This window comes from Puma concolor, chromosome C1 (assembly GCF_028749965.1).
Source record: "Puma concolor isolate L17-30 chromosome C1, mPumCon1.1.hap2, whole genome shotgun sequence".
Lineage (NCBI taxonomy): Eukaryota > Metazoa > Chordata > Mammalia > Carnivora > Felidae > Puma > Puma concolor.
This window is the reverse complement of record NC_141674.1, coordinates 25,690,651-25,717,349: the sequence shown is the minus strand read 5'-3', so window position 1 is coordinate 25,717,349 and position 26,699 is coordinate 25,690,651. Positions and strand designations below refer to the sequence as shown.

Below are 26,699 nucleotides of genomic sequence, written 5' to 3'. Positions count from 1 at the left end.
GTCTGGTACTTTTTTTTTAAGAGATAGTGGGGTAGGGGCAGAGGAAGAGAGAATCTTAAGCAGGCTCCATGCTCAGCTCACAACCCGATAAGGGGCTTGAGCTCATCACTGTGAGATCATGAGCTGAGCCAAAATCGAGTCAGACGCTGAACTGACTGAGCCACCCAGGCGCCCCAGTCTGGTACTTTTTGACAGAACTGATCTCCTAGCCCCCACCCCACTCCTTGGCATAGAGGTCTTGCTTCCTTGTCCCGCCTGTCCCTGGGGTCTAGTTGAGCTGGAGACAGCTGGTGCCAAATGGTGGACCATTGGGGACCTCAGATTCTAAGGAACTACCCAAGCTAAAGCCCTTTCGATGTTCCCTTCAGCACCTTCTTCAGGATAGTAAACTTGCTAGAAACCATCAGTCTTCTCAGGGCATGCCTCCTCCAGGGATCTGGAGATCTTCCCACCATCCACAGGCAGGAGGAAGCAGAACCCAGTCTGTCTTCCTCAGTCTTCCCAGTCTAGCGCTGCCACTCTAGCTTCTAGCTTATCTACCCTCATCCTTGCTTTACCATGAGATAGTGAGCTCTGGAAAGGTACGGGTATGCATATCTTCCTATCCTCACTGCCCAGCACAGGGTCTGCACCTGGTAAGGATCAGTAACTATTTACTAGATGGAGAGATCCATGAGTGAGTAATGCCCTTTTTCTCTCCCTGGTAGGAGTAGGAAGAAGGGTAAGAGGTATGCCAGGGAGCCCACTCTGCAGCATGGGGAGGGCTGGAAACTCCGCAGGTTCAGCAGGTGCAGACGTCAATGGGGAGCCTGGGACAAACTGGCTACTGAGTCTCCTAGCTAAACCTAGGAAGTGCCCTCTTTCCAGGAAGCAGCACATGCTAAGTCCCCAGGGGTGGGGGGAGAGGCAAAAGGCAGCGGATCTGACCTAAGTGAGGATCGAGCTATTACCTAGCATTCCTCTCCAAGGCTTCTCTACCACTAGAAAAATGACATGCATCTAACACATAAATACTCAACAAATGGGGCAGATCAAAGAGAAAGTACTAACTACGACCCTAAAATCCCCTCACCCAGAAATGATTCTTGCCAGTGAACATTATTGCAGACATCAGATATTTTTCTGTGCATTTATACAGATAGTTGGATGGATAAATAGAAGTAATTGTTTTAAATCCAGGCCCCATTGCTGAATCAGAATCCCTAAGGGGACGAAGCCCTATAATCTACATTTTTACAGGCTTCTGATGTGATTCTGCTGTAGCTGGTGCAACAATAGTCCATGGACAAGTGTTTGGGGACTCGGACATCAAGCTCCTTGGTCACATGCAGATGATGATCATCTAGGCTGAGCTTTAATCTGCCCAGTGTCAGGGAGCTCACCTCCCAGGTAGCTTCCCCATAGCAAGAGAACCCTGGGAGGTTCCCCTTGTGCTGACTTGAAGCTTGATCCGGTAACAAGGATCAGTGATCCCATTTTCGTCCCCAGCGCTCCTCAGAGCTAATCCTTCTGTGGGGCATTTTGAACAATGAAGATGGTAACTGCCGTCTCCTGAGCACCTGCTGTGTGAGTGCCTCCGTGGCCATCACCACCAGCTGCTCAGCAGAAACTTCAGTAGCTAAGCTCTTTCCACCCCTTCTACATGCCAGGAAACTGAGGCTTGAAAAAGTGCACAGGTAGAACTGAGCAGTATGTAAATCCTTGATTTAGAACCTTTGCGCCCAGATGTTGGAAGTAGCTTCATATCCCTGCATGTGTGCGTCCCTGTGTGCGTGCACATGCGAGCGTGCGCACGTGTGACTGATTGGGTTTTGAAGAGACATGTGTGTCCAGACTTCTGGGCCCTGAGCACCACTCTTCTTCCCACACCATCTTTCTAAACGTCAAAGCAACCTCACGGTCACCGTTGCTAATGAAGGAAGGTGGGGAGACTAAGTCTGGGCTGAGCTGGGCTTAGCAATTCAGTGGGAAGAGTGCTGGGGCATCCGCGAGGCTGCAAGGGATCATCACAGTCGTCTCCACATTGCATGGTCCCGCAGCTCCCCATCAGTAGGAAGGATCCCTCGCTTTTCAGGTCTCTTGCCTCCAGCAAGATCCCGCAGCCCCCGGGGCCCTTCTGTTTCTGGCTGTGCAAATGTTTCAATCACTAGGGAATTTCAGAGGCTTGCAGATTGAGTTCTTAATTTAAGGGGGCATGTGCCTGCGCAGCCATGGAGCCTGGTCTCGCCTGGAAAGCGCCACGCTCACAACAGCAGGGATGCAGATGGGGTGTGGCTCAGAGACCTGAGTATGAGAACCACGGCACCCCTAATCAAGGCAGGCTGGGAATGAGCTCAGTGGAGACCCAGTGGGGAAGAAGGAAGGGGACTCATACTCAGGGAGTACTTACCATCTGTCAGGTGCAGTCCCGAACATTCTCCACTTTCAAATTCATACCAACTTCCCTATTATTTCTATCCCAGAATGACCCTGCCAGTGTAGTACTGTCTCCATTTTATAGGTCAGGAAATGAAGGTTCAGCTAGATTATATAAGTTGCCCAGACCCATGTAACTAACAAGAAGCAAAGCTCAATCAAACCGGCAAGTGCTCTCTTTCCTCTGCCCCATCCCCGCTGCGGTATCAGTTACCCAGACAGAGTGAGAGGCAGCCTGACAACACACAAGGAAATGAAGGAAATGGCTTCAGACAGGGTTGAGTCCAGGGCACCTACTTTATAATACTTAGTGTCTCTGAGTGTCATAGGACTTGGAGTCCAGCTCATCTGCAACATAAATGATCTCATACTGTCTGAAGTTAGGGACGCATCGAATGGATGTGACAGGAGGAAGCAGCCCTGCTCCTAAGCCACATTGAACCTCAGTTTCCTCATTTGTAAACTGGGGTGATCGTGTCTACTTCCCCGAATCATATGATGTAAATGAACTACATGAGAAATACTTAATCCACTGCCTGATTGATATATGTTTCTTAGGACGAAATTGGATTCAGTGCTCAGGAAGGCAGGAGATCAAGTCTAACAACCACCCACTTCATGCCCAGTGTGGCTCATTGGTTCTGGGGTACCTGCCTCTAGAGCGTCTGGCTCTCTCTCCAGCGTGGCAGGTTCTCGTGGAAGTGGTGGAGGTCTAGGGTTGACTATCATAATGGAGCTTGTTTTCTTTGGGGGTCCTTCTGCACACCAGCGCTACCTAATCACGTCCTTGACCCCCGTCCCCACAGCCTTCCGACACAACGAGTGCCCAGATCCTGGCGTTCCGGTAAATGGCAAACGGTTTGGTGACAGCCTCCAGCTGGGAAGCTCCATCTCCTTCCTCTGTGACGAAGGCTTCCTCGGGACTCAGGGCTCAGAGACCATCACCTGCATCCTGAAGGAGGGCAGCGTGGTCTGGAACAGCGCCGTGCTGCGATGTGAAGGTACATGCCTGCCAGGGCTGGGGACTGTGGCTGTCAGCCAGAGAGGGTCCTTCCTCTTCTTTCAGGACCCAGGCCACCCTCTCACCCTCACACTGGGATGGCAGGGGCTTTACAGATCTACTTCGTGTAGAAATTTGAATTGTAACCAGAGATTAAACTGGAGAAATTCTGGGTTCAGATGTTCAGACATCAAAAACACTTCTTCTTTCAACTGGGAGCTCTCTCAGTACCACAGCTCTTAGGAGCCCTGCTTCCAGCTCCTGCCCAGGGGAGCTCCATGAGCCCAAAGCATTGGCAATGCCATGGAACTTTGGGTCTTTCCGGCTGCTTGCCTCTCTCTCCTCCACGTGCTCATCTTCCCCGGTTCCCCGGGACATCTCTCAGCCCTGGCCTTTGTGCTCCTGTTAAATGCTGCCTTCGTACCCTTGGGGTCAGCCTTCAGAAGGCTACGGGCAGACCAGCCAGAAGGAACACAGCTGGAAGCAAGCACGGGGTTACTATGGCATCCCCTCGATCCTGCCTCGCCGCACAGAACAGGTTTTGACTTAGTTGCAGAGACCAGCCATCCGTTCTACGAAGCTGCAGGCATTTAAAACACAGATTAAGCTTCTCGAGGGCAGGAATCATATCGGATGTGCATACCAAGCACAGTGCCTGGCACAGAACAGGCCCCTGATAATGATGGATGAAAGATGAGTGTCCATGGGCTCGTTGGAGGCCCCCCTTGACGGGGGCCATGGAGGTAGGGGCTGTAGTCCTCTCCTTTCGGGAGCAGAAAGCTTCTTCCTGTCATTTCACGTGGTGGACAGAGTTGGAGACCTAACTGACCTCTTTACGTACCCAGTCCCCAGGCCCAAATCTGAGCACCCTGGCCAGCAGGTGGGAAGAACAGGAGAACAAAAGGGGGCCTTAGAGAAAGCACTGCCCCAGAGGTGACGGGTGGGGGAGGGGAGAGGACATGAGAGACCGCTGACCTCTCAGTGCTTGTGGCAGAGGGTCTGGGTTTACAGTGGGCTTTCGAGTCCTTGGGGTGTAGGCTGGAATCCTGGCAAATCACCTTTTCCTTCTTAGCCTCTGCTTCTTCCAGCAAAAACAAAAGGGAGGGGATAATAATAAGATACATATATAAAGGGTAGTTCCTGGCATAAAGTAAGTACCCCAAACTGTTAGCTGTGCTGTCACTGGTTTGTAAGCTCCGTGAAATTGCCCCTTATTCTCCCTCATTCTGTCCTCTGACTTCTTTGGTTGTCCTCGTCTTGGCCCATCTCATCTGAGGCATCTTCCCCGCTGTCTCTCACTCTTCCCCGCTGTCTCCCTCCCTTTTCCTAATTCCTTTTGTTTGCCTTGGGCCACTGCTGGACCACTCTATTGGACACTTGGTCTGAACACCATATCATTTTTCTTTACCAGTTCCGTGGCCTTTGGTCCTGTCTCCCCACCTAGATTCTCTTCCGGGCAGAAGCCCAGTCTCCCAGGGTCCCAAAAGCCTGTGGCAACTTGGTCTCAGTGGAGCTGGCCCCCTCTGAGGAGGCAGAATCCACTTCCTTGCCCACCCTCCTGAATCGGGTGCTTCTAGACCCTAGCTCCACCAGTGCAGTGGAATACTCGAGACCACGTATGAATGCATGGGAGAATTGGACTCACTGTTTCATAGGCACAGTCCTAATTTTGAAATTAAAACTATCTCATCCATTCCCTTGGGAGGATGGGGGACCCGGGCGTTCGTGGTCAGCAAGCAGCCAGAAATAGGGGGCAGCCCGTTGGAGAGACTCTGAACTTGGCCCAGGGGAGAGCCTGCCCAGTTTGCTCAGGGTGGTGGGCATTTGCTGCCAAACTGGTTTTCGGGGACCTAGGGATCGACATAGCAGAGGGGCATGTGAGGGACCCCAACTCAGGTGGCCAATCCCAGACTTAAACCAGTGGAGCAGATGGGGTGGAGGAGCCCCTGGGACCTGGCCTCTCCGTGGCTCCTTTCCCTCAACATCCCAGCCTCAGGAGAACCCCGCTTTGTAATCAGCATCTTTTGTCTTTTCCATTTTTTCTAGTTTTGTTTTTGATTAAGTATCCCCACCTTGTGGACAATTAAATGCAGAAGCTAATGGTCTTTTAAAAAATCTTTTAATATATGCTAAGAGCCACTTAGCTTTTGAGAGGCTATAATGGGACAAGGGAGAAAATGGCGTCTTCTCCTAAATTTAGAAAGAAGGATGATCATCTGGTTGCTCTAAAACGCAAGTCGGCAAACTTTCTTAAAGGGCCAGCGAGGAGGTATCTTTGGTTTTGTGGGCCATATGGGTCTCTACTCAACTCTGGCATCATTACACAGGCACAGCCTTAGACAGTGCTTAAGTGGATGGGCCAGATTTGGCCCCCAGGCTGCAGTTTGCTGACCCCTTATCTAGAGAACTGAGGACATAGGGGATCCGTATGTTTAAAGCCAGAAATGTACTAAAAAAGCCTTCCAGGCAGTAAAGGCGTCTACACAGGCTTGCCCGGTTATCTGTCCCCCACATTCACCTCTTCCTCGTCTTTTTTCCGGAAGAACCAAGTAACCATACCCCATGGGGATAAGTATTTTACAGGTGTCACCTCATCTCAGCCTTGCATCAGGCAGGAAGTAGGTATAATTGTTGTCCCCACTGGGGTGCAGAGAGGTTAAGTCACTTGCCCGGGGTCCTCCCAGCTTGTAAGTAGTGGAGCCAGAGTTCAAACCCAGACTCTTGGCTCCACTGTTTCTGTATTTGTCTTGAATTATTTCACTACAGAGAATATAATTTCCACCCTGTTTATGAAAGACTTCAAAGTAGCCACAAATAGGATGAAAAGCAACTTTTCTACTCCTATCCCAGTAGAAAAATAAAACAAAAGGAAACATATTGCCTGTTGCAAAAGGCAGGACACCACATGGAAGCATCAGAAATTGACAGCATAAAACAAAATGACAGCTGTAAGACAAACATATCAGTTATGGCAGTAAAGGTAATTAAACTCCTTATTAAAAGACAAAGAAGCTCAAACTGGGCTTAAAAAAAATATGCTACTTATAAGAAATACACTGGGGGGGGGGGAAGGAGATAAATTGATTCTCATTTTTACAGTAATACTTGGTGGTTGTAAAAAACTTAAACAATACGTGAGATAAAGTTCAAAGTGAAAATTCTCATTTCCCAGTCCCACTCCCTAGAGGAAAATGGTTTGACAGCTCGGTGTAAACACGTCCACATTGTTTTTCTCTGTATGTCTGCCAGATGTGTTACTTTTATAATCAGAAAATTAAAAAGTCCTATAAAAAAGAAGGCCAGTCCTCCCCATTCCCGCAAGAGGAATCAAAGTGGTAGCTGTAGCTCATTTAGGCCTCCGAGGAAGAAGTAAGAGGAGTTATTGGGTCTCTAACGTGATCTCACTTAATCTTCTGGTCACTCTTGTGAAAAAGATGCGATCATGCTGTAAGCACGAGAAAGCTGCAAATCAGTGAGGTGAATTGACTTGCCTGAGATCCCCCTGGCCAGTAACATTTGAGCATTTACTGAGTGTTAGATACTAGGCCAAGTGCTTTGCATGCATTGTCCTATCGAATCCTCATGACAATCCTAGGAGGTAAGTCCTGTTAGTGTCCTCATTTCACAGATGAGAAAAACTGAAGCACAGAGTAGCTAAGTAACTTGCTCAAGATCACACAGCTAAATGAATGGGAGAGTCAAGATTCCAACCCAAGGACTCTTGATTCCAGAACCACCACTCTTAATCACCAAATGAGGTCTGTCTGACCCCAGAGTTCATTCTCCTTTTATTCTGCCATAAAATGGTGGAGTTAGCAGACCCCAGGGCAAGGCTTACACTACTTCTTGTCATTCACGCTCAACACCTAGTCACCTAAAACCCCTCTGAGGGCAGTATGAGGGTGGGCATTCCCACGTGGTTAGCAACCACTTAAAATTTCTGGAACCAGACCACCCGGGTTTGAATCCTGTCTCTGCCCCTTCCTGGCTGTGTGCTTCAGTTACCTACCCTCCCTGTAACTGTTTCCTCAACCTTGAAATGAGGCTAATACCACTACCCTCCTTATGGGTTGCTATGAAGGTAAAACATACAGGAAAAGAAACAGCACATGTAGATCGGTGTCCAGCACCTTGTGAGGCTCCCTGAGGACTAGTTCGTCATACTCTTGTGCTCTGTCACTGTTCCCGATTGCTCCTTGCCTGGCACAGCTTTAACCTCAGAGGTCAGGAGAGGTGGGCCGTCCCTCAGTGGGGACCACCAGCCCCTCACCAGAAGCCCAGTGTATTAGTCATCTCATGTCATTGTAACAAAACACCACAGCCTGGGCAGCTTAAACAACAGAAATTTGTTTCCTCTCCGTTCTGAAGCCGTAAGCCCAAGATCAAGGTGCTGGCAGGTTTAGTTCCCCCTGAAGCCTCTTCTTCCTTGGCTTGCACATGGCCACCCTCTCACTGTGTCCTCATGTGGCCTTTTCTCTGTGTGCACATCCCTGGTGTCTCTTCCTCCTCTTATAAGGACACCAGTCCTCTTGGATCAGGGCCCCACCCTGACGATTTTATTTAGCCTGAACGACTTACCTGTTTAAGGCCCCCTATTAATCAATTAATGCAATCAAACTTCCATGATTATTTAACACTTTATTTTTAATTTTTTAATGTTTATTTATTTTTGAGAGAGAGACAGAGACAGAGACAGAGCATGAGCAGAGGAGGAGCAGAGACAGAGATGGAGACACAGAATCCGAAGCAGGCTCCAGGCTCCGAGCTGTCAGCACAGAGCCCAATGCGGGGCTCAAACCCACAAACCGTGAGATCGTGTGACCTGAGCCAAAGTTGGACACTTAACGAACTGAGCCACCCCGGCGGCCCTCTAACACTTTATTTTTAAAATATTTTTAAAAAATCAGAATCCTCCTTAGGTTCATACATTATAGTTAGCATGTGTGTTTTACCTGTCTTAATCTGTGGATGTCTACCCACACCCCTTGCGATTTTTTTTGTTGAAGAAGCCAGGTCATTTATCCTGAGGTGTCTCCTGCACTCTGAATTTTGACAATTATGTCCCTGGGAGGTTCTTTAACATGGTCCTGTCTCTCTTATATTTCCTTTAGTTGGCAGTAGGACTTACAAACCTAATCAGATTTAGGTTCCATTTTTTGACCGGAATATTTTACGGGCAGGGCTCTGTGCCACCATCAGAGGCGCAAATGTCTGGTTGTCTCTCATTTGAGGATGTTAGGAGCCATCAGTGGCCCTTGCCTGGGGAGTGCAGAATGCCTACATGCTATCATTTCATCTTTTATAAGCTGGAATACTTAAAGAAAACTCACCCTCATCAACTATTTGGTTACCCTGAGGTACAGTTCATAAAGGAAAGGCAGGAGAAAAACTTAATTATTTTCCTTTTTTTAGCAGTTTTTATATCAATGAGCTGATTCCCTGACATCTTCTAAAGTTGAACATTTTTAAATATCATTACAGTCCAGTGGATTTGAACATATTTTATGCATTTAAATCCACTGCAATTATTATTCTAACCAATGCTCAAATTGTCCCATCGGCCAGTGGGAGCCTTTTGAAAGTGGCCCAACCTCATCTTGAACATTTTCTGTCCCTGACCTGGAATCAGCCATTTCTCCAAGGAGCCCTGGTCCCTTTTTTAGTGGAAAATGATACTTAAGAGTCTGGGCACCAGGCATAATTATTACTATTGAGTAGGCCCTTGTCTCTAAGGCTTTTCAATGAACAGAGCTAAAGAATCATTTTTTAAACATAAAATGCATAATGGGCTCATTTCATTTCAGATGTAAGAACACTTACTTTTTCACTTTCTTGATGTCATATCAGGACCTGCTCTCATTCCTGCTGAAAATTCCGGCTCCCTACAACACCAGCGTCATTTCTCATTCCCTAACACATACTCAAGAGTCTCGGAATTGAACTACCACCACTGGCAACAGCAATGTGATCACTGCAGATGGTTTAAGTTGCTTTACTTGCAATTCCTCTCATTCCGGGATCCTACTAGGGATGGACAGCGCTCTAAAATCTCTTTCGCTGTTTCTCCATGTGTGATGGTGCTAGCAAGTGACCCCGTACCGTATTCATTTCGTTTACTCTCTTGTTGAGTTTTGAGAAACCACTTATCAACTTTAAGTCTTTCTTTTTAGTGGTGAAAAAACAGTTACATAGTTCCAAAGTTAAACCCCTAAAAGAAGGTATGTTCTGAGAAAATCTAGCTTTTACCCCTTTCTTCTCTACCCCCTTTCCTCCTCCTCTCCATAGATAATCGTGAGTTTTTGGCTTACTCTTTATCGATTGTTAACATGAGTGAGTGTGTGTGTGTGTGTGTGTGTGTGTGTGTGTGTGTGTCCCTCCCCTCTCTTAGCTAAATGGAATCATACAATTACTTTTTACCTCTTTACCTTGCTTTTTATTCACTTGCTAATGTATTCTGGGGACCACTCCCTGGCATTATATAGAATATTCCTCATGCTTGCTCACAGCTGCATCGTACATCTTGTTGATACCCCAGTTCATTCAGCCTGCTCCCCGTTGCTGAACATTTGGGACCTTTCCACTCCTTTGCTATCACAGATAGTGCTGCCCTTGTATAGCCCTTGTATGTATACATGTCATAGTTTTGCAAGTGTATCTTTGGGATAGAGTTCTAGGAGAACTGCTGGGTCAGAGAGTGAACACATAAGAGTTTTGCTAGACATTCCCAAATTTCACTTCGCAGGGGTTGGGCTATTTTGCATTTCCACCAGCAAGGTGCTAGAGTACCAGGTTTCCCTTAGCCTCACATGTCATTAAATTTGGGTTTTGCCTATCGTATGGATGAGAAGTCATTTCTCATTGTAGTTTTAGTATCTATTTTGTTAGAGTGAGACTGAGCGTCTTTTCAAATGTTAAAGACACATTGCATTCAGGAGCCCTCCCCCGCCTCCTCTGTGCCTGGCACCTGTCACCCTGGCATGTGAAAATGAACCAGCGGGTGTGAAGGACTGAGTGCATAGAGAGGTCATCTGAGCATCACATGGGCAGAAGAAGAGGTGAACCGGCCAAAGCACTGAAACAACACAGCGGAGAAACACAAAGTGGTGACTAGCAAAGGCAGGATCTGGGTTTCCCTGTTTCAGATGGGGTTTTGTTGAGATTTGTGCCCCGAAGCGGCTGTGTGAGCTACAGCTTTCTGGAGAGTAAGTGAGGATATTGCAATCCACAACCCAAGAGGCAGGGCCCTTGCTGAATTGAAGCCAAGAGAGAGCCCCAGCTTCTGCTGAGGCTAATACCTGCATGGAGACCCCAGGGATGGAACAGTAGGCCCACTCCCCTCCACCTCCAAGGTCTCGTGTGTCCATCGGAGAAACAGGGGAACACACTCGCAGGTTCAGGGAGGTGCAAGGATGGATCCGGAAAACTGGGATTACCCAAGAAGTGACAATCCTCACGTTGCACTTTACTCTCTTGGTATTTGGTATAAATGCTATATTCCTACTTAAGTTCCTCCAAGCCTCAACTTAACTGAAAATGGGGTGATAATCCCCACCTATAAAATGAGGATAACAGTAGTATCTGTCTTTTAGTGTTGCAGTTGTCACAAGAATAATCCACGTTAAGCCCTGACACACAATAAACTCTCAATCCCTGTGAGCTCATTCCTGCCACTTAACAGCTGTCTACCATTACGTGCCGCAGGGGGATTTAGAGGCAGAGGTCTTGAAGTGAAATCCCAGTTCTGACTCCATTAGTTCTTGATCTCATCTTTTAGCCTGCTTAGCCTTAGTTTTCTCCTCTGTAAAATAGGCATAATAACTGTGTAAATGTCGTGTGCCTTTCAATGAGATAATACACATAAAGTAGCATCGTAAGTCATTGGCATGGGTTTCTACTTCTAGTGCGATTATTATTGTTATTATATCTCATGTTAATTAGACTTCCTAATGTAACATTCTATGAAGAGTTCTTGATAATTATTTTTAGATGTTTCCAAGAAGTTTATAGAATTGAGAGAAGGACAGGTGTATATTTGACCATGTTTTATGAGACCGATTACCTAGAGATAAACATATACAATATTGCAGAGATACAAGTGTGGATAGCTTTTTATTTCCTTCCTGGTCCTGTTCAGGGCATTTTTGGCATCTGATAGCTTCATAGCAAGGGATTCCAAGGGAAGCAGAGGTTCTTTTAAAACTGGGAGCCTGCTTAGTTTAGGATCTCTGGATTTATGCTGTCTTCCTAGGTCTGAATCCAGGCCCTAGTACTTACTAACACAGGGCTGGTTGCTTAACATCCATAACCCTCTCTTAGCTGTAAAATGCAGAGGATAATAGCGCCACCCTTACAGGGTTTGTGTTTTATGAGGAATGAATGTGACTGACTGTCCGTGTGAGCCCATGAGTGGCAGTGGTGGCGACAGTGGCCCACAGCGTGGGTGTCAGTTGTAGTCCTGGGGAGGCATGTGTATTAGTCGGGGTGGGCTAGGTTAGACTGCACTGACATACAACCTCTAAATCTCAGTGGCTTGAAAACAGGAGTTTATATCTCACACAGACTACCTGAGCTGCATGTTTGACACTGGTCATCAGTGGCTCTACTCCTCAGAGTCACTTAAAGGCCCAGCTTGGAGGGACTTCCATCTTGACACGCTCTCACAGTCACTGAGGCAGGAAACGGCAAACTGTGCACCGGTTCCTAAAGGTTCCCTGTGGGCATGACACGTGCTGCTTCTGTCCTCACTTTATTGGGCAAAGCAGTCGCATGGCCTAGCATAGCTTGAAAAGGGGTGGGTGACGAAAGCTGACCACGTGCCTGAAGGAGGAGGACTGGAGTAGCTCTAAGGGGCACCACAAGGACCAAGAGATGGAGGCAGGAGAGACAGTGGTGAGGCGGATGGGGACGGGACGCTGAGGGATGGGCAGAGAGAGACCAAAGGACTGAGATAACAGGCGTGGCAGGATCAGAGGCGTGTCTGGACCAGGCAGTGTCTTGTGGAGCCATCTGCCATGAACCTTCCATCCATTCATTTATTCATTCAAGCAGCAATCACTGATAACTGTGTTGCAAGCTCTAGGCTAAATGCTGGGGATCCCAACTTGTATTAGACCATTAATAAGGTCCCTGCCCTCATGGAGCTTATAGTAGAACAGGTTGTGCTGGTGCTCCAAGCCTAGCATCGGGGTCTGCCCATTGCTCAGTGCCAGACCACGCCAGGCATGAGGAGATTGCCTGGTCTCTGCCTTTGCCACAAGCCTGCTGATTGAGCGAGGAACAAAGTGAAAAACCAGTGTGACCCAAATATCAGCTGTACTTCAGCCCCTCCAGAATGGCAGAGGACTTTGTTTAAAGGATTATTTTTATTTCTCCCTTCCGGCCTTTAATAAAAGTCTGAATGATGTAAGTGGGCCGTATCTATAAAGATCCCAATAGACAGAACTCACAGCTTATATAGTTTACGTAAGTCTCCATAAAAACAAAAACAATACTTGTTGGCAGATATGTTTTATAGAGAGAGTTTTTATCTGTTTGTTCACTTGTCCCCTCAAGAAAACTCCTTCTCTCCCTTCTGTCCCCCAGCCCCCTGCGGTGGTCATCTGACTTCACCCAGTGGTACCATCCTATCTCCAGGCTGGCCTGGCTTCTACAAGGATGCTCTGAGCTGTGCCTGGGTGATCGAAGCCCAGCCAGGCTACCCCATCAAAATCACCTTCGACAGGTACCTGCACCCACAACCTTGGAGGCAGCAGCAAGGGGGTCTTCTAAGGAGTGGTGTGGGAGGGTACCTGGGGCTGAGGGACAAGGACCAGCACCGATGCTGAAATGTCAGCCAAGCCAGAGAACACTGGAGCAAATTGCCCTGGGGAGTGGGGACAGACCACACTGGCTTTGCCCTTGGCCTTGGTCCTACCTCAGTAGTGGGGTTTGTGCTGTTTATGACCAGAGGGGTGAGCAGAAGGTGGGGGTATCACTTGGGATGTCAGAGCCTCTCTGGCTCCCTTACCCCCAAGGAGGGAGAATGGGAGATAGACCCACCAGTCACTGAAGCAGTCATTGGCATCTGAAGAGCAGAGCTCTGAAATTTGCAATGTGGGAGGGCAGCCTTCCTGACCTCTGACCCAAAGCCTGTTCAGATGCCCCCACTTCCCCCTCCCACCCCAGGTGCTTCCCTTGGGTAGAGAAAGTAGTCACCCAGGTTTGAAGACAAACTTCTTCTGTACAGAGCATCCCCAGCCTAGAACAGCAGTGCTCAGACTTTTCCGTGAGAGCCCGATAGTAAATATTTTAGGTTTTGTAGGCCATTTGTGGTTATCTGTTGCATATTTTTTGCTTTTTAAAAACATACCTCTATATAAATGTTAAAAACCATTCTTAGCTCTTAGGCTGTCCAAAAATAGGCTAGAGAACAGATTTGGCCCTGGGCTATAGTTTACTGAATTCTGGCCTAGATCCTTCTGACCCCCATGAGTCTAAACATTGCACCTCTAGGCCTTAAGACCTCTAGGTCTTAAGATAAGTAGTCTTGGTCCAGGCCACAAGGAGGACTAAGAGAGCTGCCTAGCCGTGGGAGGAGGGGGAGGGGCTAAATGCAGTAGAGAAGGCCCTTCTGTATCACTATTGTATTTAAATGTCCCAGCCAGCCAAAATCTGGTTGTTCTGAAGCCCTGGGTCAGGCAGGGCCTTTTGTCATTTGCAAATTAATAAACCTTGAGTTTCTCAAGAAGTCTACATTTCCATCTTTGGCAGATTTAAAACCGAGGTCAACTATGATACTCTGGAAGTTCGAGATGGACGGACATACTCAGCGCCCTTGATCGGGGTTTACCATGGGACCCAGGTTCCCCAGTTCCTCATCAGCACCAGCAACTACCTCTACCTCCTCTTCTCTACCGACAAGAGTCACTCAGACATCGGCTTCCAGCTCCGCTATGAAAGTGAGTCTTGGCAGGGAAGCCGATGACAAGGTGGGCTCCAGTGGGTGAAAGGACCCAGGACTGTTCCAGCAGCGGGCCTCCAGCATAGCCCCATCCCCATGGCTTTCTCAGTTAGGCTGTGCTCCTAGGGGAGGGGGCACTCCCTTGCTCTCAGCCTCTGTCAGAGCCCATGGGAGCTTAGAGGGGAGCCTTTGGAAACAATGAAAGCTGATGATCTACACACCACAAGGCTTCCTCTGCGAGCAGGTGGTTGGGTGCCACTGTGCCAGGCTCTCTGGGGACAGAGTGTTTGTTTGAGGATCGTGAGGTTAAAAGGTGATGGCATCTCCTGCTCACCCTCACCCTCCCTCATCACCTTCTGCATCCATCTCTGGTGCCTCAGTTGAAGAAGATGGATGTCCCTTCCATTCTTTGTAGACCAACATAGAAAGTCACGATTGAGAGCGCCATGAGGAAAGCCTCATTTTCTTACTCATGTTTGTATCCCTAAGACTTAGTGTGGTGTCTAAACCGTAGTGGACACTCAACTTCTGTTAATTAAATGAATGAATGAATGAATGAACAAATAATAGAACCAACTTGTTTTCTCTGACAGACAGGTCTTTATTTTTTTTTTTAATTTTTTTTTTCAACGTTTTTATTTATTTATGGGACAGACAGAGACAGAGCATGAACGGGGGAGGGGCAGAGAGAGAGGGAGACACAGAATCGGAAACAGGCTCCAGGCTCCGAGCCATCAGCCCAGAGCCTGACGCGGGGCTCGAACTCACGGACCGCGAGATCGTGACCTGGCTGAAGTCGGACGCTTAACCGACTGCGCCACCCAGGCGCCCCGACAGACAGGTCTTTAAATACCCTCTCAGCAGATATTGACAGCCACGCTTGATGCATGGGTAAATAGCAGCTTCAACTTTCTGTAAATCAGGGCTCTCTCCTCCTTCCCTTTGTGAGCCAGCTGGGGTCTCTCTATGGTGATGGTGAGCTGTCTGTTCCAGCTGTGGGCTCTCTTTTCCAGCTATAACACTGCAGTCAGACCATTGTCTGGATCCAGGGATCCCTGTAAATGGGCAGCGCCATGGAAATGACTTCTATGTGGGTGCTCTGGTGACCTTCAGCTGTGACTCAGGCTACACATTAAGTGATGGGGAGCCCCTGGAGTGTGAGCCTAACTTCCAGTGGAGCCGGGCCCTGCCCAGCTGTGAAGGTGAGATACACTGTATGGGGGTGCTTAGGTAGTGGATTCCTTTCCTGCCATGAAAAAAAGGAACTGGCAGGGGCACTGACTCTCCCACTCCATCAGTGAGGGCTGGGGGTGGAGAGGAGATGGCTCCCAAGTTCCCAGGAAGATTGGTTGGGGTGGGGGAGCTCCCCAAGCCACTCCAGTCTTTGACCACCTTCTTCACTCTCGTAGCACTCTGTGGTGGCTTCATTCAAGGCTCCAGTGGGACCATCTTGTCACCAGGGTTTCCCGACTTCTACCCCAACAACTTGAACTGCACCTGGATTATCGAAACATCACATGGCAAGGGTGAGTGGTTAGGCCTATAGCAAGTATTGGGATGTGACCTGGTCAGGGCCCCATGTTCCCCAGGTCGATGTGACCTCCATGGGGATCTCCCTATGTAGTGACCACAGGGCTTAGACTGAATTTTTCTCATCAGCAAGGAAACTCCCAGAAGCTTCATATCTCTTTGAATCAACAGAATTCATTCCATAAATATTTTTAAGAATCTGAAATCCCCATGCCAGAAGAGATCATAGAGATCACCCTACCTAATGCAGGAATCTTCTTGAGTTGCCTTCTACAAGATGGCACCACACCGTCTGCCTGAACACCCCCAGTGGTGGGAAGGTGGCCAACCCATTTAGCAGATGGGCACCTGCTGTCATTTTTTGATGGGTCTGACCCCTCCTAATAGCTTTTTAGGTATTCCTGAAAATTTTTCCTTGTTCTGTGTCCTAGAGGAACATAGGATACACCTGCTCCCTTTCCCCATGTCCACCCTTCAGAAACTGGACCCAGTGATCCTTTTCTTACATAGCTCAACTGTTCCTCAGGTGCCATGTTTTCATATTCCTCACCAGGCTGGAGTGTTACCTCAACTTCCCTACCATGAATGATCTTTGGAAACCCATGCTTAAATTAGGGGTTCTGGTTAAAAATAAACAGTAAATAATATAGTCTTTGATTCAACAAATATTGATGGAATGCCACCCATGTTGCAGACACTGGGGCTGGGAATAAGCAGTAACCAGGCAGACATGGCTTCTACCCTCAGAGCTTATTCTGAAGTTCATCCAGAGTCATGGTTCTTAACCCCTCTGCACTTCAGCAAATATATTAATGCTTAGACTGCACCCTGGAGATTTTGATTCTCTACATTGGAGGTGGAAAATAAGCATCTTTGATTTTAGAACACTTCACTAGTAATTCTGATGCATGCTGTTGAATAAGAACCTCTGTCCGGAAGAGTTAACATGTAGAAAAGCCAAGAAAATTTTTTAAAAGAAGAGTAACTCTTCCAGATATTAAAGTGTTGTTATCGGCTAAAATAATTTTAATGATGTGGTATGAGTATTGGCGTGGACACACATATCAATGGGGGAGTATAAAGGTCCAGAAGTAGATTCCTTTGTGTATGTGTGTGAGTGAGTGTGTGTGTGAGAGAGTTTGTGCACGCACACACACGCATAGTCCTGTGTGTGTGTGAGTGAGAAAGAGACAGTTTGTAGTATATAATTAAAGTGTCATTTCCAATCCATTGAAGAGAGGATGGATTATTTAATAAATGGTTTTAAAACAGTAGGCTTAAACACTTAGGGAAAAAAAGAAAAGAAGCAAACAGACCTCATACATTTAACCACATGAATTCCAGTACTAGAAGAACATGAAAATCTAACCTCAGGTAGAGACGTACTATAAAGAGTAACACTGAAAGCAGAATCCATAAATGCAAAAACTATGTTATATTTGATTAAATAAAACTTTAAATGGATTTATGTAAAAATAAGCCATAGAAAATTCAGATAGTAAGTGGACAGAATTAGTTTCAATGTGTATAATCAAATAAAGATTACCAACCTGATGCATCAAAGAGCTCCTAAAAATCTTTAAGGAGAATATACCTGGTCCCTACACCTGTAAAATAAGCAAAGTGATAAGTGCTTCATGATAGAAGAAAGACAAATGAAAGGACATTGACCCCACTCATAATTAAAGAAAAGAAAACTGAATGAGTAATTAAACACCATGTCTTTTTTCAAGTCAGCAGAGAAAATCATAACAGTGTGGGAGACATTGTAGAGACACAACTGCTCTTCTTCAATGCTGACATTGTTTGAAATGGTTGACACTTTCTGGATAATGGTTCCGTGATGTGAATCGAAAGCCTTCAAAATATACATGCCTTTGGACCCAGCAATTCCTCTTTTGGAATTTATATGGAAAAAAAACAGTACATCAAGATTCAGCTACAAGGACACCTCCTAAAACACTTTGTTACTTGGAAGATTAGTTAGCTACTCAAATGTCCATCAATAAGGAAATGTTAAATAAACATATAATAATTACCTGTATATAATTATTGCATTATATGTGCAGCCTCTAAAAGGCATAATGTGAAAGAATATTTAAAGACCCACAGAGGTAGTTGCAATATGTTGTTAAGTCGAAAGAGATGTTTCCCAAAAGAATATATTCAGTTTATAAAAAATAAACAAGGATATGTGCATAGAAAACTGTCTGAAAAGATCTATCCCAAGATGTTAGTGCTATTACTCTCTTATTTTTATCTTCTGGTTTTTTTTTCTAGTTTTGAGCAATAAACATGTATTACATGTAAACTATACTATTTGTATAAAGAAAGAAAATTTGAAAGAAAAATAAAGTCCCACCATGTGTACTTAAGTGCTTTCTTTCACTCTTGCCTTTAATAGGCCTGACCTAGCTGGGGTTAGGATGACATGGGGCTTCTTGGGAAGACAGGAACCTCCAGGCAGTCAGGGCAGTCAGAGGGCCCGTTGTCCCCTTCTCCCCACAGTATTGTTCCTGAGGAGAGGAACAGAGTCCTTGTTCACCCTGCAGAGCTGTTTCCACCAGGTCTGGGCCAGCATTGGCCACTGCAGGAGCCAGGAGCTCCTCCATGGTATCAAGAGGGAAAGAAAGGCAGCCCCTCGTGATCCCTAGAGGAACAACCCCCTGTAATTTATAGGGCTGTGTGTTTCCCCTTGGCTTTCTATGTGTGTCTTTGCCTAGAAGTCAATGCAATTAAACAAATATTTAATAAATGCTTATTTTATACTTGAACTTACACTGGGTGCTAGGAAAACCCAGAAGAACAAGCCACTCTGGCTTTGCTGCCTTCACGAAGGTTATAGTCTAGTGGTAGAGACAGACAGTCTAATGTACCACGGCCAAGAGCAGATAGGGGTGGGAAACATCCAGAGGCCAGCCTAAAGCTTGGTTAGGTAGGCGTCCTGGGGTTGAGACTTAGGCCAGTCTTCAAGGATGAGCAAAAATCAGCCAGGATGAAAGGCGTTCCAGGCAGAGAATCAACAAGGGGTCACTGATGTATGGCAAGGTCACTTCTTCCTTAGAAGCATTTAAAGGCTTCACCAAAGCCTTAGCATGGAGCTCTAAATTGTAAAATAGCTGGCATGATCCTATAGCCCTTGCTCACCTCTCTCAGCCTCCTTCAGAGCCCTGTAGACACTGCATTCTAGCTACACTGAAACTCTTTCAGTTCCTGAAGCTTCCCAGGCTTTTGTTGTCCTCTAGAGCTTTGTGCATTGAAATGATTTTCTTCTCTCTGGAACACTTTCTCCCCCTGCACCGTCTCCACCAACCCTCTTGTGTGGCCAGCTCTTCATCTTCTGAACTCACTTCCTTTAATGAGCCTTCCTGACCCCCTTTCTCCAGCCCTGAGTGTGAGTTGGGTTCCCCTCCATGGGCTCCCACATGATGCTATACTTCCCAGCTCTCATACTTTGCCACACAGTACACAACTTGCAGCTCCATTTTCTGTCTCCCCCTGAAGACTCTCAGATCTTTGAGAGACATGTCTGCCTTCCTTGTTTCCTGCAGCTTCCCCAGGTTCTGGCTCTATGCCTGGCACATCAGGAACTCAAGAAATATTTATATGAATTGAATTAAACTGAACCAAGACCCTTCTCCAGAGGGCAGTGCCTGTAAGAGTGTCTCAGGTTAACAGATCCATTAGGTCACTGACTCTGATTGATCTTCAGCAGACAGAGGAACAGCTGGGGAAACTCTAACCTGTGTGAAATTCAGAATTATTCGATTTCCCAGCCAAAGGGAACGGCCAATTCAGGAGTCCAAAGAACGTGCCCTTGCTGAGACCCTGGAACTGACATTTTTTTAACCATTAAAGCTGCCTGAGAGATGAGTTGAGCAAAGAGAGCACCTACTATGTGCCAGGCACCATGCTGTGGGCTTTGCATCTGCTAGCCCAGTCATGCCTCGCTCCGAGAATTAAATGTCATCTATGAGGAGATGCTATCACCCGCATGTTAGAGTGGAGGAGACTAGAACTCAGGACGTGCTGAACAACTGGCCCAGACCCTCTAGCTGGTGGACGGGCTGTAGATCTAGGTCTGTCACCACCCCCCCCCCACCAAAGCCCATGCCTTTTCCACAGCTCTGAATGTGTGCTTCGGCATGGTATCCACGTCTGTCGTAGGCTCCTGCATGGTGACTCCGGTCAAGTGTTGGTTTGTGTGTGCATCCATCACACCAAATCTGGATTCAAACCCCAACATGGGGCCTCTCTGTCCCTGTGACAATGTCTTCATTTCCTCACAATGGCCAAAAGAGCCCCAAGCAATCAGCACAGCTGGGAGACCTAGGGGCTCCGTCTCAGTTGTTTACTCATCCTTAGAATGCCAGCCAAATGTTTATTCCTATGGAGGGGCTGTGTGTGCACGCTAAAGAACAGAGTGTGGGGCTTAGGGCTTAATCAACTCTTGACTCCTTCTACTGTGTCTGACCCACTCTCCGCCCAACCCATGCTCTAGCCCAGAGGAAAGGACATATATTCCACCAAGCCTTTTCCCAAACTCTGTAGACTGAGAATGGTTTCTCATGTGCACACATGTTAATGTATTGAGAGTATAGGATACACGTGGGCACACATACCTGTGTGTCTCCAAAACGCTCACATCCCTCATGCCAAAGAACTCTTCCCAACCCTCCAGGCGTAATTGCCACTCTTCTTCTATGCCCCCATTCTGGACTCTCACTATTGATGTGTCTGTCTCCTCCACTAAACTGGGAGATTTTTCTCAGGGCTTAGCTCAGGCCTGGCACTTAGTATGTGCTTAGGATCTGCTTCTTTGAGGAAATAAATAGATGCATCTCAGTTGTCTGGGCACAGGGCATTACAAGCTGCATGCCTGGCTCTACCACCTCTGTGGGGCTCTGTTTCCCCTGCCCACCCACCCCCATAGAATCCCAAATACTCTGGGGTCACCAGCTCCTGTCAACAGAGAAGCAAAAATATGAAAACATCTAAACTGTTTTAGAATGAAGAGCTTGGATCCAACCATCATTTATCAAAAGCCTGTCAGTAATTATCTAGAGAAGTATTCCTCAAACTTTTATGTGCCTACAAATCTCTTGGGCATCTTGTTAGCATGCACATTCTGATTCGGAAGGTCTGTGGTAGAGACTGAGATTCTGCATTTCTAACAAGCTTTTGGGCAATGCCCATGCTACTGGTCCATGGACTTTTAATAGCAGGTGGACCCAGCCCCCCTAGTCTACCCAAGCACCTGCCCTTAGCACATCCAAGGCATGTATTCCCATAGGCATGCTGACGTGTGGGTGGGCATGCATGTACACACACGGCCACCCACACACAACTGCCATCTGGATGAGTTCAAGAGTTGCTTTGGGTGTTAAGATCCTGCCACCCCATCTTTCTCACCACCTGACCTACCTCACCACCTGGCCACTGTTACTGCCTGCTCTCTCTCTATAGCTTGAGAAGCTAAAACCTTCTCGGTCAACCCCTACAGCCAAACTGCACTTCAGATCCGAGCTCTGCCACCTGCCAGCTGGCTGACCCTGGACAAGTGACTTTATCTCTTTGTGCTTCAGTTTCCTTGGGTGTCAAATGGAGACGAAAATAATCATACTTATGTCATTGGTGGGATTAACTGAGTTTCATATCTTCTCTTCCAATTGATAGGGACCAGCTACAGGGCAACTAAAACACACGGCTTGGTGACACACAGATACTTAGTGCTGAAATGTTAGTGAATATTATTGTTTTTCTTTAGTGCTTTCCAGTCTGCCCCTAGCACATTCTGAACTATGTTCAATATAGCATGTCACTCTGAACTGTAGCTTATTTTTTTTAATGTTTATTTATTTTTGATAGAGAGACAGAGCACAAGAAGGGGAGGGGCAGAGAGAGGGAGACACAGAATCCGAAGCAGGCTCCAGGCTCTGAGTTGTCAGCACAGATCCTGACACATGGCTAGAACTCACGAACTGTGAGATCATGACCTGAGCCAAAGTCAGACACTTAACCAACTGAGCTACTTAGTAGCTTAGTAGTTTAGAAGTAGCTACAAGTAGCTTAACCCTTAGCTACTTGTTTAATGTCTTGTATATCATATCCCCTTGTACCTACCTGACCCTGGATCCTAGCCCATAGGAAGCACCCATCAAATATACAAATACTTGTTGAAAATTAGTGAGTGAATCAGTGAATGAAAAAAGGCTATGAGGCATTCTCATGGATCTAGCCATAAGTCTCCCTTTCAAATTTGATGGCCATAAAGCAGTTGTCCTTCTCCCTGACTTATGGACAGCGGCATGTTCTGGTTCATTTGGGTGCAATCATTCCTGTTCACCTGTATGTATCAATCAGTACATGCTCGCAGTCCTACTCACTGATACAGGTTCACAAATGTTTGTGCAGATCCTGTCTTGCATCTGGGCTGCTTCAGCCATCTCACTTTGTCACCCGGACCCTTCCGGTCTCTTGGCAGGTGTGTTCTTCACATTCCACACCTTCCACCTGGAGAGTGGCCATGACTACCTCCTCATCACTGAGAATGGCAGCTTCTCCCAGCCCCTGAGGCAGCTGACCGGCTCAAGGTTGCCAGCCCCCATCAGCGCTGGACTCTATGGCAACTTCACTGCCCAGGTCCGCTTCATCTCCGATTTCTCCATGTCCTATGAAGGATTCAACATCACCTTTGCAGGTAAAGCATGTCAGGTCCCCTGGGGGAAATGATGGCAGAACATTCTGCCTCTCCCTCTGCTGCCAGCCTCTGGTCTTCCCAGCCCATGGATATCGACCCACTTTCCAATCTCTGGGAGAATGACCTCACTGCTGCAGCAAAAGATAGCTGGGTTAGACACAAGGACAGACCTCCCTGTAATGGGCTGGGAAGCGGGTTTTGGGGGGACTCTCCTTCCCTGAAGGTGTTTAAGATTCACTCTGAAAATTACCTACCCAACTGGTTGGACTAAGAGGTCCCTTCCTACCCTAGTAACTCCTGATTCTTCTCCTGATTTCACTTCCACTGTTTCACAATCCCAGCAATTAAAAAAAAAAAAGTAAGGGGATTTGAAATTAACATATTGGAGTATTTGAGTATCGTTTGGGGACTTCTTCACCAATGCTAATTTAGTAGCAATAGATATTTATCTCTGTGTTTAGGAACCCTGAAAAGAAAGCTCTTTAATTTAGTATTCAGGGAGAAAAGAGGACCCTTCATTCTTCTTGTCCCAATTACTCCCACCACTCTTGTGCCATTGCCTCCCAGAACCCCCTTCTCATCACATGGATTTCCCCAGGACAGGAAAGAGATATATGGTCTCTAGGAACTGGGACATGGCCAGCTTAATCCCATGCTGTCCCTACAGCAGAAGCCACCTGCCATGTGCCTGGGCCAATCTGGCCAGTGGGACATATCCAGCCACTGTGTCTCCTCCCATCTAAGAGACCCTCCTTCTCTTTACCAAATAGAGCCCCAGGGACTGTGTCCCAGAGGGAGATACCCTTGGGGAACAATTGAAATTGTCACTTCTGTGCCACCACTAGAAGTATTGGGCAGATCCCTGGCTGATAAATGCCACCCCATCATGCTTGCCATCTGCCTCAAGTGTCAGTGTTACCGACATAGCTTTGAGTGAAGCATTTGGATTCTTTCTCCGGGTGTAAGTTGCCTTCGGCTGGGTCATACATACTGACCCTCTAGAACCAAGCAGATTGAATTTATCTGGGTCAGTGCCTAGGGAGAGAGAGGCTGGAAAGTCTTCAAGCCCTGAGGACTGGGGTTAATATGGAGATGAAGGGACAGAGGAGGGAAGGGTCAAGTCATGAGGAACCTCATAAATACTCCCAGGAAGCATGTTTCCAGAAACACTGTGTCCTCTCTCTGCTTGCAGTATGAGGCATCCCCACAGCCCAAAGCACTGTGTTCCTCACCTCACTGTATGTCTCTCTCATCCCTGTTCATCTTGGGGTCTCTCTTCTTTTCTCTTTACCTTTTGTGGGTCAGTGTGCATATATTCTGTACCTCTGTCTTTATCTCTGGCTCCTTACTCCCCACTGTTTGTGTCTATATGTTTCCATATTCTGTGTCTGACCCCAGCTCTCCTGCTGCTTTTCCAGAATATGACTTGGAGCCCTGCGAAGAGCCTGAGGTCCCAGCCTACAGCATCCGGAAGGGCTTACAGTTTGGCGTAGGCGACACCTTGACCTTCTCCTGCTTCCCCGGGTACCGTCTGGAGGGCACAGCCCGCATCACGTGCCTGGGGGGCAGACGGCGCCTGTGGAGTTCGCCTCTGCCAAGGTGTGTTGGTAGGTGGTCACGTGCTTTCATTTTGCTTCACTAATGGGGTGGGCCAAACTTTAGTCGATTGGTATGAGGTAGCGAAACACATATGGGCCAAAAGGCCAATAGGCCTGGGTTTGAGGACTGCCTGAGCACACACTCTTGCCTGCACTGGGGCGTTGGGTGGGAGGCCTGACCTCCTTGCCAGGCTCTGGAGACTGTTCAGAGCTCCAGGCTCCAGGGGTGGAGAGAAGTAGGATGATAGCCCAGGGAGCAGGGACAATTGCTGGCTGGCCCTCGTTTATAAAGTTGATGGCTCTGCTTGCTCAGCGCTTGCCACACAGGGCTGGATGGAACACAGGCTAGATAGTGGAGTGCTTACCATGCTAGCTGTTAGCATAGAACCCATGCGTCCCGTGAAATCTCGCATGAAACCCCAGTATACCCCGTAGCTGGAAGCAGCAGTGACTGACTGAAACAGGAGCCCTGAGGTCAGCCTTGCCTGAGACATCCCCGTGGAGCCTGGGGCTCTGCGGAGGACAATTGTAAACAGGCTGGCAAGATGGGCCTGGCTGGGCCTGTATGGTCACACAGGTTCAAGGTCGGGTCTCTGCTCAGCCACTTCCCAGCTGTTAGATCTTAGGCAGGCCACCAAACCCCCTCAGCCTCAGCTTCCTCATTTCTAAAACAGAGATAACAATGTTCAACTCACAGGCTTTATTCCAGTTTAGATGACATAATTTACATAAACCCAATGGGGTGCTGTATAATTATCATCATTCTGCCAATAACCTTTTTATTGTTATCTATCAATAACCAATAACCTCTCACAATCTCAGAGAGCAAACCTGAAGACCCATGGATGCAAATTTCCATTTGGATCCATTAAATAATCCCAGAGTTTATCCTTTCTCCTGTAACTACCCCCCCCCCCCCCCCACCAACAGCATCCACGCACCCTGACCCGGGGAACACATTGAAGCACACACATTCAGACCTACACATTCCCCCATGTGCATTCAATTTTTCTCCAGCTACCAGAAACTCATTCCTTCTCCAGGAAAACATCCTCAGCTAAGTAATTCTGGGGAAAATCTTTCTTGAATGGGATTATTCAGGACCACAGATGCACACACTCCTTAAGCTCTTGCCTCATTGATCTCATTACATAAACTCATTCTTTAACTTATTATTCCAATTACTGTTTGTTCATGACACCTCACAATATTTTCATTATTACATTTGTCTTCTGTTTCGTGTGTTATTAATAATGCACGGCAATTATAATCACCTCTAATTACCACCAGCCCTGCAACAGAGCCTCAGGCTGGAGGTATCATGGGAAAGCCCACCCTGGGGATGCTCCCAGTTGCTACATGCACTGTGGGTGTAAATTGGATAACTTAACCCACACAGTGTTACCAGGAGACATTCCCAGCTGTGAAGGAGATGAACAGCTCTGGGCTCTAATTCATGGTGTGATAGGGTGACACAGCCCCTGACCTCAGGGACCCTTGAACTTGATGTGGAAGAGACAGCCCTGACTCCAGGGGACCCAATCTGCAGCAGGAGACATGTCTCTGTCCTTGGGAGCCCTGGTGTGATGGAGAAGAGCAAACCCTCTGCCTCCAGAGCCCCAGACTGATGGATAAGACACAGCCCCTGCCCTTAATGAGACCTCTCCTGATGGGGACGACAGAAGTCGCAGATGCCACAGTCAGTGGCAGGACTTTCCTGTGCATATGACTGTTTGTTTCTCCGGCACAGTTTGTTTCCATTTATACTTGTGTTTGGCTTTTCAGTGCATCTGCTCATCTCCCCTGTTACTTTGGAAATTCTCCCAGAAGCAAATGTCTTGTCCCTTTACCTTCCTGTACCCTCCCCGGTGCCCAAGACAAAAGCCCTGGCAGGGAGTCAGGCTCTGGTGGTCAGCCAAGGACTGGCCCCATCTGAAGCTACCAGCTCTGTGTCCCTCCTCATAAAGGTGTTGGGTGGTGGGCAAGAGGAGAGGGGCATGCTGAGGCAGAGATGAGCACAGAGCAGTTGTGCTGGAAGCCAAGACCAGGAAAGGTGTCCCATAACATGCCAAAGCCCATGCTTAAGGGAAGCCAAATTTAGGAACTAGGCAGAGGGCAAGAGGCATCAGGAATAGCGAGGGTGCCGTGAACACTGGGCAGCTAATGCACACTTCCCAAGAAGCTTCTTGGGCTGTCTGCCAGTCCCAGAGCACAGGCAGTTAAGGCTCCAGATGGAATCAGGTAAGCCACGTAGATTCACCTGGGATAGATGGGGAAAGAGAGGAGGAATAACGCTTGTTGAGGGCCTACTATATGCTGACCAATCCTCATATGGTCACTTATTTTATCATAAAATCTCATGTATTTATTCTCTATAGTCTTATACAGATGCTATTATTGCCCAGATGAAGGCAGATGAAGAGAGCGAGGTTCAGAGTGTTGATATAACTTGGCTGTTCATGCTCATCTCACTGCTCCACAGGCCTCTCCCTAGATGGAGGGGAATAATGCTTCACC

General features: G+C 47.4%; 1 protein-coding gene across 7 annotated transcripts in view; it reads left to right on the top strand.

The window, feature by feature from the left end:
- Positions 1 to 26,699, top strand: part of CSMD2 (CUB and Sushi multiple domains 2) — a 602,428-nt gene that overhangs the window by 375,841 nt on the left and 199,888 nt on the right. For all 7 annotated transcript variants that reach the window (XM_086716392.1, XM_086716389.1, XM_086716388.1 and 4 more), the window contains 7 exons: positions 3,222 to 3,416; positions 12,998 to 13,136; positions 14,165 to 14,352; positions 15,368 to 15,556; positions 15,764 to 15,880; positions 22,369 to 22,584; positions 24,003 to 24,191. In XM_086716392.1, the coding sequence (XP_086572518.1) occupies positions 3,222 to 3,416; positions 12,998 to 13,136; positions 14,165 to 14,352; positions 15,368 to 15,556; positions 15,764 to 15,880; positions 22,369 to 22,584; positions 24,003 to 24,191 (1,233 nt within the window). The remainder of the gene's footprint in view (positions 1 to 3,221; positions 3,417 to 12,997; positions 13,137 to 14,164; positions 14,353 to 15,367; positions 15,557 to 15,763; positions 15,881 to 22,368; positions 22,585 to 24,002; positions 24,192 to 26,699) is intronic.